The 21,018-nt window shown below is 34.1% G+C and overlaps 2 protein-coding genes across 2 annotated transcripts; one reads left to right on the forward strand and one right to left on the reverse strand.

The window, feature by feature from the left end:
* The first annotated feature begins 5,163 nt into the window (after window positions 1–5,163).
* Window positions 5,164–11,220, forward strand: LOC104093407 (probable protein S-acyltransferase 22). The gene is made up of 9 exons (XM_009599139.4): window positions 5,164–5,882; window positions 6,009–6,122; window positions 7,226–7,618; window positions 7,860–7,928; window positions 8,040–8,111; window positions 8,582–8,710; window positions 9,241–9,321; window positions 9,398–9,580; window positions 10,158–11,220. Exons 1-9 carry the CDS (start codon window positions 5,841–5,843, stop codon window positions 10,947–10,949), a joined length of 1,875 nt encoding a protein of 624 aa, XP_009597434.1. The 5' UTR covers window positions 5,164–5,840; the 3' UTR covers window positions 10,950–11,220.
* Window positions 11,221–18,678: 7,458 nt separating this feature from the next.
* On the reverse strand, window positions 18,679–20,153 carry LOC138900265 (uncharacterized). The gene is made up of 3 exons (XM_070186985.1): window positions 19,329–20,153; window positions 18,954–19,142; window positions 18,679–18,714 (listed from the first exon to the last, which is right to left on the reverse strand). The coding sequence occupies exons 1-3, from the start codon at window positions 20,151–20,153 to the stop codon at window positions 18,679–18,681; spliced, it is 1,050 nt and encodes a 349-aa protein (XP_070043086.1).
* Window positions 20,154–21,018: the final 865 nt, after the last annotated feature.

The raw sequence follows: 21,018 nt of genomic DNA on the forward strand, positions 1-21,018 counted from the left end.
AATTTGTTTTTCTTTAAATTAAGTATCTATAAAAAAAAAATAATCATTTTACCTTCACAAGATAGGATAAAATATGTGTACATTATATTCTTTAGATCTCACACTATGGGTATGTTGTATAAAACAATACCAAAAGACGGTAGTCGGAAACAAAAAGAAAAAAGTTAAAAAAAAGAAAAGAAAAGAAGAGGAGAAATAATTCTTGTGAGAGGTCTTGACTTGGGATAGTTAAATGATTAAATAAAAGTGATTTCGAGTGTATCAAGAAGAAAACCTCATCAAACACGATGGAACTGACAAGAAGCTGCCAAAAAGACAGGTCTCTGTATAGAAAAGCTAGATTCAAGTCTCCCTCTGCTACCCTTTTTCTCCTTTGTATTTTATCGAAACAAAAAAAAGTACACAACATCCTCCCCTTTTCCCCGTCTTCTCGTTCTTCTAGTTTTTTTTTTTTTTTTTTCAACTAATGGTTTTTGTATTAATTTTTCGAAGTTTAAGTAGGCGTTTATTAAAAAAAAATAGTATTTGGAGTTAAATTAAAAAATATTATTTCGAATTTGAAATTATATTTGTATATGCATTTCAATTGAAAAATATTGCAGTTTTGTGAGGAGAAAAAAAAAATTTAAATTCCTTTTAAATTTTTAAAAAATTTCTAAATACTTATAAAATTTTATGAACAAACGCATTTTTACAAAAAATAAAAAAAAAAAAATTTTTTATGGACAAATGTGGCCTAAGTTGGCGTGAAAGCAACCTTAAGGCATCTCTTGAGGTATAATTCTTTTTCGAAATCTGAATGAACTCAAAATATATTATGCACCGAATTGACCTTTTGCCAACTCGAAGTTTAAGTTGTTATTTCAAAATACATTTAAATATTCATTTTAGTTCGACAATAAGTTCGTTTACGTTTAGCTATGACTCTTTTTATGAATGATTGTGAGATCTAAACTTTAATTTATACTTCCTTATATTCAAAATAAGTGTTGCTTAAGGTTTGACATACCTATTAAAAATAGTTTAATTTAATAACTTTAATCCTAAGAATTATATAACTAAGTAACCCTTTTCGCTCTCTAATTAGTCTTTATCCTTCCTTAGACTCTTTAACCTTTTAGAAAGTTGTAGAAATCTTTTTGGAGTAAGAATAGATTTGAAAAATATAATTAATATTTTTTGGTTTCTAAGATAGTACTTAGTATTTATTTTGGGTCAAATTAATTTGATTAAAACGATAATCATTTTGGACCGACGAGAATATTACAGTTGTACTAGGTTTAAGCTTCTAAAGAAATTTATTGCTTGTTTGGCCAAGCTTCTCAATAGAACAAAAGTGTTTTTCTTTTCTTTTCACAAAAGCATTTTTTTCCCCTAACTTGAGGTGCTTGGCCAAAATTTTTTTGAGAAAAAAAATTGCTTTTGGGAAGAAGCAGAAACAGTTTCTGAGAAGCAAAAAAATAGTTTCTTCCCAAAAGCAGAAGCAGTTTTGACTTTTCTTCTTACGAAAAATACCCTTAACAAAATATAGTATATACCAAAATAACCGTTAAACCTAATACTTATGATATTAATGTATAAATATTTTTTATTATTTTTAGTATAGTTTTCTAATATATAGTGACTTTAGGGGTGAATGCTTTTATATTTGTTGAATGATTTTTAATATATTTAACTTATATTAAAAGAATTAAGTTCTTTTAAATTTTATTTTTATTTTTTCATTTAAATAAAATGAAAAGATTTAATTATTGTATGTAATAACAAATTTTTAAGACTATTTATTTACTTATAATATTAACTATTAAGTAATCTATTCATGTCATTATTCGTAATTTGATACTTAAAAATCACTTTATGAAAAGCTTGGCCAAACACAAATTATTGCTCAAAAATGCTTTTCAGAGTGATTAGCCAAACACGAGTTGTTTCTCTAAAAAAATATTTTTTTTCAAAAGCACTTTTGAAAAAAATATTTATCAAAATAAGCTGATTATTCCAACTTGGCCAAACAGGCTATTAAACTCGGTAGAAAGAAGACTTCTTTAATATATTTTTGTCACGCGAATGGTGTTCAAACTAAGTTAATTTTAATTTATTCTAAATTTATTTTCTTTCTGTCCAAAATATGAAATACTTAATTAATTTAGTTAGGTATGAAAATGAAACATGGTTATCGAGAAACAAATTAGGTCAAACAAATAGGAATGGAGCAAATTGTATACGATAACTTTAAAGTTCTGTTATTTTTATTAACCTTTGTATTTTTATCATTTTAATTGCAGAGTGAAAATTTTAAAAATTAGCAATTTGAGAAAAAATAGTTCTCGGGATTAGATCATAAGTGTATCGGAAATAGTTTCTCTGCCCTTTCAGGACAGTAGTAAGACTGCGTATATTCTACTGTTCCCACACCCCACTTGTGAATTATACTGGATTATTGTTGTTGATTAGATCATAAAGAGAGAGAAATTTAGAAAAACCTAATAATGATTGGCATTAACTAACTTCAAATTTGGTTCTTTAAGTAATTTAGGGAAGGAATTCCTTTTCAAAGAGTTTGTTAAATTGATGACGGGAGGAAAAGAAAAAGGGTCGAGAGTAGGTAGTTGTTTGATTAGCAATAGGAATAATTTCTAACTATTGGTGACTATTTGCATTGTTTATTATTTTTAAATTCTTTCCTTGTTTGATAAAAAGATACTCTATTTATTTCAATTTGTTTGGCATATTTACATAAGTTTTAAGAAAGAATAATTTTTTTTAAAAAAAACTCTATGAACATCCAAAATATTTATGTGGCTATAATACTTTTAAAATTAGTGCCCTTAAATATGTCATAATATTTGTATTAGAGGCGGATCTATGATTTTAAGCTTATAGGTTCCTACACGTTCTCAAACTAATATAAAATAATAGTCGTACTAATGAATTGGGTTCCAAACTAAATATTTTTATAAAATTAATGAACTTTTTAATACAAAATAGGGTCTAAGCAAATGTTACTGGGTTCACGTGAACCCGTACTTATTGTAATGGATATGCCCCTTATAGAATAATATATATTTTTTAAATAAACTAATAAGAAAATAATATCACACAAAATAAAACGAACAAGAGTATTAGAATTGCCACATTATATTACATTAAATTTAAACTTTTGATTCATTAACAATTTCAATTTGCTTGTCAATTTCTTGAATTATTGAGCATATTAGTCTCATAGGCCAATTTGGCATGATTTGTTTTCAACTCATAGCAATAGACCTAGGCAACATGGCTAAGCCACTAGATCACTAGTTCATTCTCTTTTAATCTTAGGCTTAATTACTTCCCTTTTCAAGTGTATTATTGAGAAGTCCAAGATTTTATTCTTTTATCAACTAAAATTTCTAATGCTTCCAAATACTAGCATGCAATAAATCCTGTCTTTTCAGGTTATTACAGAATCTAGGAGCTTAAAAGGCAAAATACATTCAAAGAGCTAGAGAGTAATATTATTTTTTTAAGTCTTATTCACACTCTGTGTTTGCATACATTATTACCACCGAATTTTATTCCATTCGATCCACGCTAAGTGATTCTTTTGACTGTTTTGACATAGATTAAGAAATCTTTACTTTAGCATTAATTAACAATAAAATTATCCATATTAATATTTACTATCTTTTCACATAAACATTCGTAACACATACTCCAACACTATTTACTCCAAGGGTAATGTAGGAAAAAAAAAGTTAATTTATTCTTGAAATCTGAAAAAATCAGATATTTTGGACCACAAAAAAAATCAATAAATCATTTATTGTGGACCGTAGGGAGTGATTATTTAATACATATTCTCATCTCAATTTATTACTTCCCGGTCCACTTTAATTAATTTTTTAGCTTTTTTTTTGGTTTACAATATTTAATTTTTTTAAATATCAAGAAGGAATTAACTTCTTTTTTTCCTAAGTTGTACTTGGAGCAAAGAGTCTCGGAGTATCTGTCATATTTCCAATGAACAAATTAAAAGGATAAGAAAGATTAATATGGTCAATTTAATTATTTATAAATATTAAAATGTGAATTTCTTAATATGTGTAAAAATAATTAAAAAATCAATTAAATTAGATCGGAGGGGTACTTAACGAAGATATTTAGTGTAATATTATCCTCTAAACAATGAGGGTGAGTACATTTTTTCTGAACTGTTTTATGTAACAGTACTATATATCCTACCATGGTTTATGAGCAAAAACTTTTAATTATACTTTTTGCTCAATTATATGTATTTTGCCAAGTTCTTAAATTAGTGAACGTCACATGAAGTCATGAACCTTCAAATCTATTTTTGTAGTAAAAAACAAAACATAAAACTGACAATTTTGAATTACACTTGTACCCATTAATTTCCACCAAGAGAGAGAACAGGAAATATTGAAAAGTATTTTCAAAGAAATGGATAAAGAATGAAAAAGTTCCAAGGATCATTTTGGATAAAAGTTCCATAGAAATAGACAAGACTCAAGAGAGAGAAATGAAAAAAGAGGTAGGGAGAAGTGTTAGAAGAGCCATAAATGAAGGGTTGCTTGGGAATTCAAAAAGAATTTAAATCATATATGTTTACCACATAATAATATGTTATACATCTTTTGTTTTAATATATTTAAACTTTTTCGGAGTATGAGATTAAATTGGTTAATTTTTGGTGTGAATTCAGACATAATTTCTTTAATTTTTGGAAACTAATAAAGTTTTGAAAACAAAATCTTCAAATCCCAAAAACAACTTTAAAGTAATTTTTGAACTTTTCTACATAATTTCTTTAAATTTTTGGAAACTAATAAAGTTTTGAAAACAAAATCTTCAAATCCCAAAAACAACTTTAAAGTAATTTTTGAATTTTTTGAAGTTTTCTACTAAAAAAACTTTAAATTCTTTCAAGTAAAATACATATACAAATATAATTTTAACTTTTAAAAATTATTTTCTTTTATCTCATCTTCAAAAGCTTATTTTTGTAAGTTTGAAGTAAATGGATGTCCAAATACCAGTTTAAACTCATTAAAAAGAAGAAAGAAATACAACTGGCTAATGTTGCCTCTTGTGTGACACATAATTTTGCCTATGGCAAAAGGCAAATGGAAGACACAAGGGAAAAAGTGAAAGCAGGTTGTGTTGGTTGGCAAGGTAATAATAAGCTTCAAAAGCAGCATATGCCTCTCTCTTCTTGATCTCTCACTTTCTCTTTCTCTCTCATCAGTTACAGCACCTACAGATCAATCACTGTAAGAGACCTCTCTCTTCCCAAGAAGACAAGAAAACCAAAAAAACAAAATCACAAATAAACAATTTTTTTTAAAGAGAAGTAAAATAGAGGAAAATAATGAGTACCCATTTTGTTTCAAGACTCAAAGCTCTTATCTCTCTTCAACCTCATTGTGCTTATGGGGTTGTGGATTATGATTGAGTGAACTAGACAAAAGCTTACCTATAGCAATCAAGCCATATCCCTTCACTCCTTCCCCACACTCCACTGTCAGTCAAGCATGTATTTTGTTTCCCTTTGAGCTTCCTTTATTTGTAGTTTTCTTATTTTTTTCTCCCTTCCCATTTCTTCCATTTTCATATCTCATGAAACATATACAGTGAATGGGTATTCAAGATTTCTTGGTTTTCAGTTGTGCAATACAATAAAAAAACTGATCTTTTTTGTTTTTCCCTTGAAAAATGTGGGGAGCTGAAAGAAAATAGAGATTCAAGAGAGGAAATAGAGCAAAAATCAAGTCTTTTTCTTCCCCCCTTTTGCATTTTCTTGAAAACGTTTTTGTTGGCTGCTACATTCAATCAGCACAATGAGGAAACATGGATGGCAACTTCCCTATCATCCTCTCCAGGTTCCAACTTTTTCACTTTTTATATTTTGTTTTTGGGGGGGCTATTTATGTGTACAGTTTAGTTGCTTGGTTTCTAATTTGGGAATTCTGCAAAATATGTTTGATTTTAGGTATTTATCTTTGCAGGTGGTAGCTGTTGCTGTATTTCTGGCATTGGGATTTGCTTTTTATGTATTCTTTGCACCTTTTGTGGGGAAGAAATTGTTTCAATATATTGTGATGGGGCTTTATACACCTCTTGTAAGTCATTTTGAAATTCTGTTGCCTTCTTTTGTTATGTTTCATACATGCATTGTTTGTCAAGGCAATGAAGAACTCAGATCTATCTTTTAGCTGTCTCTTGGTTCTTGATTGTGAACTAGTGTTACAGATCTTTCCTCTATGCGTTCCATTGTACTTTCTAGATTCTACTCTGCTTTGACAAATATCTTATGTTCTGTGGCTTTTCAATACATAGTTTCTTTTCCTTTCTTTAGGTAGTTCTCTTTGTATGATTTAAAATATTCATAATGTTGGAGACCCTATAGTTCTATTTGATACAGCTCAAGCTGAGGCAACAACAACAACAACAACCTACCCCTACCCGGGGTTGAGAAGCTGATTCCGATAGACCCTCAGTTCAAGAAGAGGAAAGAGACAATAGATCAATAACAACAACAGAGACCAAACATATAATAACAGCATTGTAAGAACCAAAAAATAGAGGGAAAAAAGCAATAACAGCTCAAGCTGAGGCAAACCCAGAATTTAAACTTAATTGAGCAACTTATTAGGTTCAAGGTTCTTAGTTCTTTGAAAATATGGGTTCAGAATTTGATAGGAGTATTATATTATAGTAATTGTTTTCTGGCTTTTCACATATATAATTACTATCTGTGCTGAAAATGAAGGGTTCAATTGAACACATTCCCAAGACTCAGGTGCGCCTAGGAGTACTAGTAGATGATAAACTTGATATTGTGGAGTGGGTTGGACTCTTCTATTAAACAATTCTCATTTTTCTCTCTCTTTATTCTAGAAGTCATGATGAGCTGCCGCAGTTGAAATTTTTGGATGTTCAGGACCTATTGCAGCTGAGAAATGGCTTGTGTCTTACATTAGCACGTAACACAATATTGATTTTTAATTAAGAAGAATTCAAAAAGCTACTGGATTTTGCTATTACCGTTTAACTTATAGAATGTCAAAAAGTTATCCAATGAGATTGGTGATAACTAATTCTTTCATGACTTGAATACATGCTCAACAACCTGATATGTGAACGCTTTCGAAACTTTGGCTATTGCACCATGTAAGTTTTCATTTGAAGGCGTCTTGTTAATGTGATCCTTTGTTTTCTCCAGATAATTAGTGCGTTTGGCTTGTATATATGGTGTGCTGGTGCTGATCCTGCTGATCCAGGAGTTTTTAAATCCAAGAAGTATATTAAGAAGCTAGACAACAAAAAACAAGTTCAACTTAAAGAATCTAAATTAGGGTGTGAGACGAATTCGTCTATACAGGACGCTAATGCTGCTTCAATTGGAGAAAATGCATCTGTAAAAAGCAATAAAGGAGTTGAACCAGCTGCAGATCACAATGCAACTCAAAAGAAAATTACAGCTACTCATCAAAGAGGCTTGTTGGCTCTACTACCTTGTGCTCTTATCTGCAACTGCACAGGTAGACATGAGGAATCTTCTCAGCAACAGTTTAGTGAAGACGGCATGTTCTACTGCAGTTTGTGTGAAGTAGAGGTGTGTTCCTGTAAAACAAGAATACAATTCCTAACTTCAGAAGCCCCGACTAGTTATTATTTTTTGGGTCGTTGAATCACCCTCTAATTATGAAGTCGAAACATTTTTGTTAAATTATCAGGTGTAAAACTGATTTTGTTTAAAATGGATGTGCTTAGCTTGATATAGCTGTTCTTGTTTTAGAGAGATTGCTGGAATATATGTTCATAAGTTATAACTCAATGCTGGATGACATTTGCAGGTATTTAAATACAGCAAGCATTGTAGAGTATGTGACAAGTGCGTCGATCAGTTTGATCATCATTGCAGGGTATTTGACAAACTTGAGTGGTCTGAAACATATTACATCTTGCGTAGATGCTTGTCCGTGTCTACATATATGTAAAAACATCCTAATTGTTTTTCTCTTTGGATTCTGTAGTGGCTGAACAACTGCATAGGTAAAAGGAACTATCGCAAGTTCTTTACGCTCATGGTTTCTGCGCTCCTCCTGGTATGATCTAGCACTCTTTGCTAGCTTTAAGCGCGCTTACACTCAGTTCTAAAGAATTCTAAGTTAGGTGATGAGTCTCACAGGCTAGTAAATTATTGTCTTCTGTCTGAAGGTGTATCCGTTTCCTTAAAATTGAAATAGCATCTTCGGTTTTAAATCAGTCCTTTCTTCCTTTATCTCTCCTTCCCTCGACCTTCCTCGCCCCCTTTCTCCTTTACTTCTTTTTCATTATGTGGGAGGGAGGATGGTTGGTTATTTGCATACCCGTTTTGACCCGCTTCCAAACTGTCATAGAAAAACCTCTCATGTTGGGTCCAAGATTCTTTTTCTATTCCCTTGTTTCCTGAAGAAAACTTGCCCACGGTCAGAGTCACCCCAGACATTAAACATTTCATATTTGTGCATTTTCCATTTAATTGACTATTGACAGGTCTATACATGGTTTGTGCACTTTGGACTTGAGATTGCAGCTTATACTTCAGTGGTCAACTGGAATTTTTGTACTGATCTACTGCTTCATCGAGAAGAAGAAATTTTCTGCGGAAATCACGTCCAAATTGGGAAGCAGTTTCTCCCTTGTTCCCTTTGTTATTGTGGTGGTGAGTATATATTCTTACATTTGCCTTTATGTCAGGACCCCATATTCCTTCGTGCCATTTTTATAGTTTTATTTTGGAAAAGGGAGTAGTAAGCAGAAAAAGAAGTAACTGTACATACCAATATTTTTGCGCTAAAAATGAAAATTAGGTGTTGAAGTGTGTGACCATCTTATCTAAAAGCTTAAGTTGTTAGAGAGCACAATTTTATTAGTTTAATTATGTCTTCAACACGCCTCGTCACGTGTGGACCTGATTTTTTTTCATAAGCCAAGCACGTGGATATTCTTGCGTTGGCTGGCGAGTCTCGAAACCAGGACGCCTGTCTGCTCTAATACCATGTTAAAATGTGTGACCATATCATCTAAAGGTTTATGTTGTCAGAAAGAGCACACTTTTATTTGCTTAATTATGTGTTCAACATTACGAATCTACACAAATTGTTTTATGCCTTGATTTTAAAAGAAAACAGATTTGTCTTCGTATAATTTTATCTCTGAAATGTGTCTGATGTTAGTTATACATTGTAACAGGCAGTCTGTACCATATTGGCCATGATAGCAACCCTGCCACTTGCTCAGCTTTTCTTCTTTCACATACTTCTCATAAAGAAGGTAAGCCTTTTGTCATCTGGTGATCCTATCTCGTGGCTTCTTTTATCAGCTGACAGTATGTTTGCTTGGTCAACAGGGAATTAGCACCTACGACTACATCATTGCTCTCAGAGATCAAGAACAACAAGGAGTTGCAGGTCAGCAAAGTCCTCAAATGTCAACTGTAAGCTCCCTAACTGGGTTAAGCAGTGCAAGCTCCTTCAATACTTTCCATCGAGCAGCATGGTGCACACCGCCTCGCCTTTTTGTTGAGGATCAGGTATGGTTTAACAAGGAATCAATTGTGATAATTTCTGGAATTTAGTAGCACTAAAAGGTCATGGTGTTAGAAGCCCTTTATCGAGTTTGTGGTGCTTATTCATGATTGTCTTCTAGTTAAATCAAGATTTGGTTGTGGTTCCTATTTTCCCATTTCTTAGCTTCAATTCCACTTAACCCGGTAGTGTGGTCAATGCTTTGCCTGCTTCTGAATAGTAGTGTTCTTCGATGTGGACTCTCCTTAGAGCTAGTATGTCCAATCTTGAGCTTGATAGATTTTGACTCTTTTGTTGTCAAAAGTACCAAGGCTTTCTAGAAAATGGAACTTTTTGCTATCAGCATGGAGTTCTTGCAAAGTTATTTTCATGAGGATAGTAATCCACTTTGACCGATAGCAAATCTTGAACAGTTTTGGGCGTGGTTGTTACAATGGTTAAGGGATTGTCTAGTTAGTGAAATACAATGTCGGATTTCATATGGTCTGATTATAGTTAAACTTGAGATGGATAGTGTTTGCTTAATGCTTTTATAAGAATAAAAGATGTTGATTTTCCTTTAATTTTGGTGTTTCCCTGCAGTATGATGTAGTTGCTCCTGACACTGTATCGGTCAGTTCACTTGGTAAAAGGTCAACGGTAGAGGAACCAATCAAGAAAAAGAATCCAGCTGCTGTGAAGATCAGTCCATGGACATTAGCACGATTGAATGCAGAGGATGTTTCAAAAGCTGCTGCTGAAGCGAGGAAGAAATCCAAAATTCTCCATCCAGTAGTGAGAAACAAAGAATCTTACACCCTTGAAACAAATAGCAGTTTAGGAAGCAGTGGACGTCGCATGGTGCCTAGGCCTGATAACAATAGAAGGAGAGCTAGTAAACGTGTTCGACTCCCCACAGAGCTACCCTTCGAAAACTTGAGTAAAATTCCTAGTGATATAGCTCAAAACAGTAGAAATGCTATCATGAGTGAAACATTAAGTAGTCTGGCTCCACTTCAGCTTGAAGCACGGAGCGATTTCCGAACAGGCCGAGGACTGTCCTCAGGTGGTGTTGCTGCTTCTTCCCCCGAGAGTAGTTTGGACTCTCCTGACATTCACCCACTCCGGGTGTCATCGTCCGGTGTTGAAGAAGCTACGCGTTTCGTGGGCCTATCATCTGGAATGACTCCTCAGAAGGACACTCCACTGTCTAGGTCGACTAGTGATGGATACGAGGCATCTGGTGGAGAGGATAGTGATCGAGTCCCTACTCGCATTGTGCAAAGGTCAACAAGGTGGAGTAGCATTCTTTTTGGATCTGATCAACAAGATGATCGAGTCAGAAGATTGATGATACCATCTTCATCAAGCCAGTCTAACATCAGGAAACATTGAGCCTCGAAAACGTACTCGGAATTCTTGTGTAAGCTCTTGAAGTTGCATGATCTGTTGACATTTCTTAATTTGTTGATGATGTTTGTCCAGTAGTATATACCTTCAACTTGGTCTGTTCCATTGGCCATTGAGTTCAAGTTTTGGTTTTTGGGTGAGAGAGAAGTGCTGTAAATGTTTAGTGGAAAAAGATTGTCATTCTCTTGTCCTCAAATGCAGCATTCAATGATCACTTCTGTCTGCTATCACTTGGAAGCTGGAATTCTCCTTACAATTTTTTTGAAGTTCATTCAATGTTTCTATGGAGAAACCACTGGGTTCTCTTGCTTGCCTTGACTATTCTTTATACTTGGTGGAAAAAGATTATATAATTAGTCAAATGTAGGGTGGTATCAAATTTTTAAATCTATAAACCAAATCAACGAAGTTGAGTTTTTTAATCTCGGTTTTTCTAGTGTTTTTATTTGTTTTTTTTTCCAATAAAGTTTTCATAGTACAAAATATATGACTTGTGTTTTAAATATTTCTTTAGTCCAACTATATGCTGTATTTTTCAAGAAAAATAATATGGTAATATGAGATGAGTCATAACATTGTATTAAAATGTTCAATAACAAAGATAATAAATTCGCATAAAACAAATATTGCTAATTAATAAGTCGCAATGAAGATGAACATAATCTAAAAGTGTTATATAGGTCATGCTAAAATAAGTACTATTAGTTATAGGACTAAGCACTGAGGAAAAAATAAACTAAGTTATGCACTTTTTTTTATAAACTAATTCAAAACTAAAAAATAGACATCCAACGTTATTGTCAATTTTAGTGTTGAATTGATTTTTATTTGTTAGCATTAGTATTGATTTGAGCTTTATTTGAGTCACAATATTTATGGGTTATGAAACTTATTGAACCATTCAAGAATGTTAAATCCACCATTCAAATATATTAAATCCAAGTTTGAAATAATACGTTAAAAGATAAATATGTGAAAAAGTTTAAGAAATATTTATAAATTACATTACCATAAATATATTTAAAAATTATATAAATGTAATATCGGGTTGGTTTGGTTTCGGTTTGACATTTTTAAGTTAAAACCAAATCAAATCAATTATGGTCCGTTTTTTTTATTCAATACCAAACCAAATCGAACCAAACCACAAATAATTTTTTTTCCGGTTTGACTCGAATTATCGATTTTCTTTATATATCTGATGTTCGGCCAAAATGCTATACTTTTAGTACATTACTCACCATATATTTTGTTGGTTTAGTGATTAATTGTGCGACATTTGAGCTAAATTGTGTTATTTTATGTGTAGGAGCATCGGAAGAAAGAGTCGAATGAAAGTTGCACAAAAAGAGGACAAATATGCAGGAAAAAAGCACAAAAGCATCAAGTACCCAATACGTGCTACAGACCAAGTAAAGCCAGCTCTATAGCCTGCCTTACCGTTCTATAGACCAAGTAAAGCTAGCTCTATAGCCAGGTTGACCGCGCTATAAGCCTGGCCTCGCGAGGTCTATAGTCCGGTAATTAAAAGTCGCGGGTTAAAAGACTCCAACCCGGATTTAGACTGAGGGATTTCGGCCCTAACATATAAATACTCCCAAACGAGTTGAGAAAGGGTTGGACATTATTGGAGAGGCAAGAAGGCTACGAGAACACTTGGAAGCAACAAATCGTTTTCTCTTCCGTTCTTCCTTAATCTGTATTTTAATGCTTTCAATTATTATCATGATTGTTAGTATGGTTATGAGTAGCTAAACTTTCCAATCTAGGGTTTGATGGAATCTTTTGAAGGATAATTTTTCTGTTGCGTTTAATATAATTTTGCCATTGGATTTTCTCTTTGTTCAACTATGTGATTATTTTAGTTGATTGAAGGGCCCTCAATTGCTATGCCTATTTAGTGTGTATTGCTGGAAAAATGGTACATATTTAGGTAGTTGTTGAACAACATCACTCCTAACGTATGTGAGGAATCAATACAGAGGGTTTAAAGGTGTGATTAGGAATAACGAAACCTTGGTGCGATCTTAGTGAGCGGTGAATTAGTGCCAGCTAGCGTAGTTCGGAATAATATGTCTAGTAAATTGTGGTATGCTCGGAAGAGAATTACGATTCCCGAATTACTCACGATCGGTAGAGAATACTTAGGCGAAATTATAGGAGGCGTAGAGGGAAGGATTCCGACAATTGGAAAAGTCATAACTCTAGACCTCCTTAATCTTGTCTCTAACCCTTAGTATCCCTAGTTGTTAATCTACTAATTTAATTTGTTAGTTAATTAGATACAAGAATCTTAATATTTATTACTTAGGAATTGTTCGAACTTGTCTTCTTAGTGACAGTAAACAGTTGTAGCTAAACCTTAATTCTCTATGGGATTAGACTCCAAATTCTTAGACCGGATTATATTTACAACGAGTGCTTATACTTTTTATACTACTAGAGTCGTAGGTGATCAATATCCTTAGTTAAATGTATGTCGTTGATTGATTAGACAAATCTTACGTTGCCTTAAAGGACAAACTCGAAGAGTAACTCAGTTGATTGATTGGACTGGAATATCCAATCAAATTACTGAAGTCTTTACCTTTAGGATCCAATTGAATAATGCAATTACATTCTGCAGAAAATACAAGCGTGCTCAAAATGTGTTGCCGTTCTATGACTGACATAAGACTCGAGTTATTAGATATTACATAGGTTAGGTGAGCTCCACGTGTAATCTCTCTATCATTTTCTTCTCTTCACCTTGGCCAACTTGAAATCACCTTCTGTAGTAACTTTATATAAGTGCTCTTCATCTTAGGTAGGAACTTCCCCAAGAAATAACTTTATAGCCATATTAGCCGCGCTTGAGATGATTTTAAAGGCAGCCTATTCGCTTTGACTATATAATCGTGTGTTTTTGGGAATTTAGAACTCAATTTCCTCTATAAATCTCTGATCCAATTGGCAGAGAAGTTTCCAAATATGTGCTTGCAATGAGACGTATGCAACTACATATTCATTGTTTTACATTAAACCACTGTCAAATTCGTCTTTCTTGAAAGGAGAAGAAAATAAAGGAAAACAGAGCTTGTTAGTGTCAAGGCGGATTCCTATTCTCATCATACACACTTTGCAACTGGCCTTACATCATATAAATGCAAGTAAAACCACCATCTCCAATTTTACAGACATTCCAATATCAGATTTACAACTGATATTGGATACATGATGATTTTATACACAAAACATGGCCTCTGATTTCCAAGACTGTATATAAGTATTCAGAAGTTGAAGCAATGAACTTAAATTTTGCTTCTTTTTGTGTTAAACTATTAAAGCAACATGATTTTCAACTGGGATCAATTCGCATGGAAGAGAAATAGCAGGGGCCATTCAAGGATAGTTCATTGTTTCTGATTCAATAAAAGAGTAACCCCTTACACTACATTTCTGCATTTCTGCAAGAGGCTGTTTCCACGGCTCGAACCCATGATCTCCTGGTCACATGAGGTCAACTTTACCAGCCATGACTCCCTTCAATTGTTTCTGATTCAATGTACACTTTATTTGTTCCACAACTTCAAATCAAGTTGGATCTCACAAGTCTCAAGAGCAAGATAATGAGACACCACTGCAGCTAAGCTGGACATAATATTCAACCTAACTTCACATTTCATACTAGGATGATACATGAGAAGTGGCAAAACTAGAAGGAAATTTCATAACAGTATTAAGCTTTTTTTACATATAAAGATGCACATTGCCAACAGGTAACACACATCTTCAATCATTTATCTAACAAACAAGAAACTATATACATGCTACGAGTAAAACAAAACACTACTTCTTCAAACTACTAACTGCATCATCCTAACATAATCTCACTGACCTTAGGCACATTCAATCTTGAACAACACAAACAAGATGAGGAACCTTCTCATTATCAAAAGGCAAACACACATACTGACTCGCAAACTCCTCCGCGATCTCAAACGCCAGCTCCCCACGATATGCCTTGCAATACATATACAACACCACGTTCACAGCAAGACTCTGAAGCATTAACAGAGTTGCAAATCCTGAACTCACTACCATTTGAAATATAACCCCAAAACTCGTCCACCTACCACTTGCCTCTCCTAAAGTAACCAAAAAACTCGAACAACCAACCACCAATAAGCTTATTAAAACCCCAAAAAACAACACTATTGATAAAGCAACCAACTTCATCCCCTTTATCAAATAACCACTTCTCCTCAAAGGTTCATAACCCCATTTAGATTCAACTACTACAATCACATAAGCTAATGACCAATTAACCTGCAGCCAAATCAAGACCCATACAAGCACTAAACCGAAACAAATAACCAAGCCCATGAAGTAATATGAATCATAGACCATTTCTAGTCCAAGAAACTCCAACCCCTTAACCACAAACACCAAGAAAAATGCAAAAAAGATGGTAATAAACCCAACAACAGCATTTGAAACGAAAAGGGTCGAAATAATAGGAAAAAAAGAAAATAAAACCGATTTAAGTGATGAAACTAGCTTAACAGGTCTACCATAAAGCCTGCTGTAGGTGATTGTAGCAATAGCTAAAACTGAAAGAAGAACAGTAAAGAGAGTGAATACAAGGGGAATAAGAATCCGGGTTGGGTCATCTGGGAAAGCTGAAAGGTGGGTGTTTTCGGGTCGGAAGATGGTGAAACCGGATTGAAGGAGAGTGATTTGAAGAGAAGGGTAGGTGATGAGTGAGAAAGAGAGAGGCAAAAGGAAGAGAACTGAAAGAGCTAAGAAATGGCGAGAGTGGGCATTGATTATGCGCTTTGATTCGGAGAGTACGCCCCATAAGTTGAGAGTTGAGGGTACTATGTGTATTTGCAGACATTGGAAAATGGAAGATATGACGATGAAGAAGATGAAGAATCCAGAAGGAAGAGATAGAGAGAGTAGATTTAGAAAGGCCTTGTGATTTTTGCGTATCTAAAATTGGAAATATAGGGTTGGTTTGGTTGATCGCATTGGTTGGGAATAATTTTGATGCAGTAGTATTACATTTTCATTAGTGGTTTTAGTTACATTAATTATTATGTGGTTCTAATTAATTCTGATTATTTAATTCCTACTCGACATAAAAATAAGATTACACGTGCGTAACAGATAAATAACTAGTAATCCCCATAAGGTGCAGCCGTGCAGTACTATCCCAAGCTGGAAAAAAATGTTGTATCATCATAAGGTGTTCTATCAAACAGTTCCTCACTTTACTAAAAACTATATTAATTTTGCCAAATTTGACAATAATCCTGACAAATCTTTAGAATTTGACTATACATCTTGACTGGATCGTTATAATCCATTAACGGTCTTTCCTAATTTTCTTCAACCAAACTAATCAAAATTATTAGAAATAGACAATATAAGCATGAAATATTACCTACTCAATCAAATCCACAGATATAATTAAAATAACCTTAAGAAAAAAAAAATTAAATGTATGAATATATTATAATAAATAAATAAAATAATATTAAGTTATTTTAATTATAAGTAAAATACCTAGGTAAAAGTATATTATGTAGCATATAATATAGAATGTATTACACAAATGAGATGATTTATAATATCAAGGGCATAATAGACTTTTCAAGTGAAAGGTTTGTAAAATTTAGTCAAAGTGATTATTGTGATAACTAGAACATAGACAAATATTTTTTGTGTAACAAAAGAAAGAAAATTAATTTTTGGGTAATGAACATAAAGTTGAATGACTTTTACGTAACAAAAGAAAAAAAGTGACTTTTGGGTAATGAACACAAAGTTGAGCGACCACCCATGAAATTTACTCCAATTTTCAACAACACATCAATATTTCATTTTTTTCAATTTTAGTTGCTTGCTCCTAATTTATTGTGAAAGAAAACTGAAGAAATGAAGTGTGAAAATTTTCTTTGATTGTATTCACTGTTCACTAATACATTTATACAAGTATTTGATGTAAAAAGAAATGTAAAAAAGAAAACTATTCCTATACACTTGTGAATATCCTATTGGCTATGTGTATAACAACTTTTATTCCTTCCTATCTATATACATGTGCGGAACACGTAAAGAAATTTAGAGGAACCTTCTTCTTCACAGCTGGCTTCTCTAAAATCAATGGCCCAGATGCAGTCTTCATAAGAAATGATTTAAGGCTCTGATGTGTCCACGTGTCCAGTCAACAAAAGAAAGAGTAATGGGCCCAGATAAAGAAAGAGTAATGGGACAAAAGAAAGAGTAATAAGCCCAGATAAAAATTGTTGCCTTACAAAATGACAATCCAACTCTACGTGTTTGGTTCTTTCGTGGAAGACGGGATTGCGAGCTATATGAATGGCGGCTTGGTTATCAGAATGAACGGGGACAGGAAGAGTCGGAGAAATGGAAAGATCTTAGAGCAGACGCACCAACTAGGTGATCTCAGCAGTAACCTTTCTCATGGATCTGTATTCCGCCTCGGCGGAAGAAAGTGAGATGGAGACCTGCTTTTTGGACTTCCACGAGATAGGAGCACCCCCAAGAGTAATAAAGAAGCCACTCATAGATCTGCGTGAATCTCGACACGCAGCCCAATCTGCATCGCAAAATGCAAGCAAATCAAAAGAAGGATCTGCTGATAAGAAAATTCCTTGAGCAGAATCTGCACGCAAATACTGTAAGACACGCAAAGCAGCAGAAAAATGTGAAAGACAAGGTCTTTGCATGTATTGACTCAAACTCAAAACGGCAAAAGATATCAATTGAGAACAAGGTCTGATCAGGGACCGATACCGACCGTATAATGGAAACCACATAATCAATGAATCGAGACGTAACCCTGGACAAAGCAACAAAAGAAGTGATCGAGGTCAATGGTCTCGGGGGCTGATGAACAGAAGTAGGTTTGACAGGCTTATCGGATCTAAGGAAGCACCACGGTTATCAGAGTATAAATTCAGCATTGATGCATCCGCCCTGGTTGGTTTGGTGTTAATGCTGGATTTGGACTGAAAGGAGGGAATTCTGGAGGTGAAGTTGAAAATAATGTATCATCCTGCTGGGACATCTGAGTTGATAAGGGTTAAAGGAAAATAGGAGGGAGCGGAGTAGTTAGGCAATTGAGCAAAGGGAAAATACTTTTCAAAAAATCTGACATCCCTTGAAACAAAGACCCTTTTACTACTCATCTCCAACTGCTTGTATCCTCTTTGATTCTGAGGATATCCCAAAAACATACAAGTCTTTGCTCTAGGCTCAAACTTCCCTCTACTGTGAGCTAAAGTAGAAGCAAAACACAAGCACCCAAAAGTCTTGAGGGAGTCATAAGTAGGTGGTCTTCCAAACAACATCTCATAAGGTGTTTTCCCCTTGAGAACTCTAGAAGGGAACCTATTAAACAAATAGGTTGCAGTCAGAACACACTCACCCCAGTATTGGAGTGGAAGCTTTGACTGAAAAAACAATCCTTTAGCAATCTCCAAATGATTCCTATGCTTCCTTTCAACCATGCCATTCTGTTGAGGAGTGGCTACACAAGATGTTTCATGTACAATACCTTGAGAAGCAAGTAAAGCAGCCTCATCTGTCCCTTTTCCTAATTCCAAAGCATTATCAGACCCGATTCTCTTTACTTTCAAATTAAATTGTCTCTCCACCATGGTTAGAAAAGAATTCAAAACTTAGAATGCATTTCCTTTTGAACTTAGTAGAAAAGTCCAAGTTCCTCTAGTATGATCATCTACAACAGTTAAAAAATATTTATAACCATTGTATGTAGTTGTTCTAAATGGTCCCCAAATATCAATGCAGATTAGTTCAAAAGGATAATGTGTTTTGATATGACTTATAGGAAAAATGTAGTCTAGCTTGAGGACAAACATTACACACATAATCAAATTCTGAAGGAAATTGAATGAAACTGAGATTTCTCATTGCTGAAAAGGGTAAATGCCCTAGTCTGGCATGCCAGAGTCTTACATCAGAAACTACAATAGCAAATTTAGGTACTAGAGAAGAAACAGAACTAGAATTAATATTGGAATTTCTTCCTTTTGAAATTGAAACTACATCTTGATTTGAAACTCTAGACATGTTACTAGTAGGCTGCAATAGATATAACCCATCTCTCACTTCACCAAAAGCTTGTCCCCTCCTCATTAAAGGGACCTGTAACATACACCCATAAGAAGTTAGATTGAGAGAACATTTGAACTGTTGACATAACTTATGAACATACAATAAGTTATATTTGAAAGAAGGGACATGAAGAACCTTCTTAAGGATCATATATGGCTGAATAGATACACTCCCTATGTGTGTAACATATAAATAAAAAGAATTAGGTAAACTAACGAGCACGGGAGCTGGGAGTGGAGTAAGATCTATGAAAGAATTAGAATCAAAGCACATGTGCTCAGAGGCACCTGAGTCAATTATCCAAGTCTTAGTATTAAAAGCAGCACAACATATTCCTGAATACTTAAGAATAATACCAGCAACAATATTGGCATTGATTTCTGTACTTCCTGCATTTTCAATTTGAACTTGTTTGATTATATTGACCACCTCTCTGCTGAAATGTTGGTTTTGATTGACCTGACTGCCCTCTCCACAAGTGTTTGTTATTGCTTCATCTTCCTGTCCTGCAACTGCTCTATTTGCCTTCACCATTCCTTGATAGTTCCCTGATCTAGTGAACTGAAAATTCTCTGGGAATCCTATAAGCATGTAACAGTCTGCCCTTGAATTCCCTGTCCTCATACAATGTGTGCAACTGACATTAGGGTTGTACTTAGATTTCTTTCCCTTGAATTTATGCTGATTGTCAGCAGGGTTTTGGTTTGTGTTCCACACTTTCTGTGGCTGTACATTGCTTCTTTGTGGGGCTTTACCTTGAGTACCTACCATAAATGGTGAAGCATCAGTAGGGTAAAGGTTGGTTTTTTCTTGTCCTGTCGCCATGAATGATGAACCATCAGCAGGATAGAGTGGATTGACATATATCTCCCTTTGACTCTCATCCTGCAACAATGGTAAATAGGCAAGATCCAATGAAGGAAGTGGGTTCATCATAAAGATGTTGCTTCTTGATTGTGAATATACATCATTCAATCCCATAAGGAATTGAATAATCCTTTGATCTTCTAGAAACTTTGTTTCCTTCTTCTTTCCACACATATACAGTTACAAGTGCATCCTAACTGTGTGCTTAGTGAATCTTAGCTCATCCCATTACCTCTTGAGTGTGGTGAAATAACCAACTATACTACTATTTTCTTGCACTGATCTTGCTATTTCTTTCTGCAGGTGATAGAGTTTGGCCCCATTTGACTGGCCAAACCCGTGCTCAAGACTACTCCAAAGATATTTTGCACTTTTTGAATAGATGACACTGTCTCCTATCTCCTTAGATAGAGAATTCAATAACCAAGAAATCACCATGTCATTACACCTACTCCATTGTGGATAGTCCTTGGAATCCAGACTTGGCTGTGCACAAGTTCCATTGATGAAACCGACCTTGTTCTTAGCAGAGAGTGCTATGAGAATAGATCTCCTCCAGCCTGGAAATCCTCTTCCATCAAAAGGTGAATTTACCAGTGTCATGCCAGGTGCATCAGATGAATGTAGATAGTAAGGATGAGTGGAATCAAGACTGTTTCCACTGGTAGATGAACCTGAGGCTAAAATAACAGAAGTAGCTTCTGTTCCAGTCATGGCTGGAAGAAAAGGAAAGAGAAATAGAAAGATGAAGTTGAAAAAAAATTGAAGGATCGAGCAATTCACTGCTCTGATGCCATGAAAGAAAACTGAAGAAATAAAGTGTGAAAATTTTCTCTGGTTATATTCACTGTTCACTGATACATTTATATAAGTATTTGATGTAAAAAAGAAAACTATTACTATACACTTGTGAATATTCTATTGGTTATGTGTATAACTGTATAACAACTTTTATTCCTTCCTATCTATATACATGTGCGAGCACGTATAGGAATTTAGAAGAACCTTCCTCTTCACAACTGATTTCTCTAAAATCAAT

This window comes from Nicotiana tomentosiformis, chromosome 10, assembly GCF_000390325.3.
Source record: "Nicotiana tomentosiformis chromosome 10, ASM39032v3, whole genome shotgun sequence".
Lineage (NCBI taxonomy): Eukaryota > Viridiplantae > Streptophyta > Magnoliopsida > Solanales > Solanaceae > Nicotiana > Nicotiana tomentosiformis.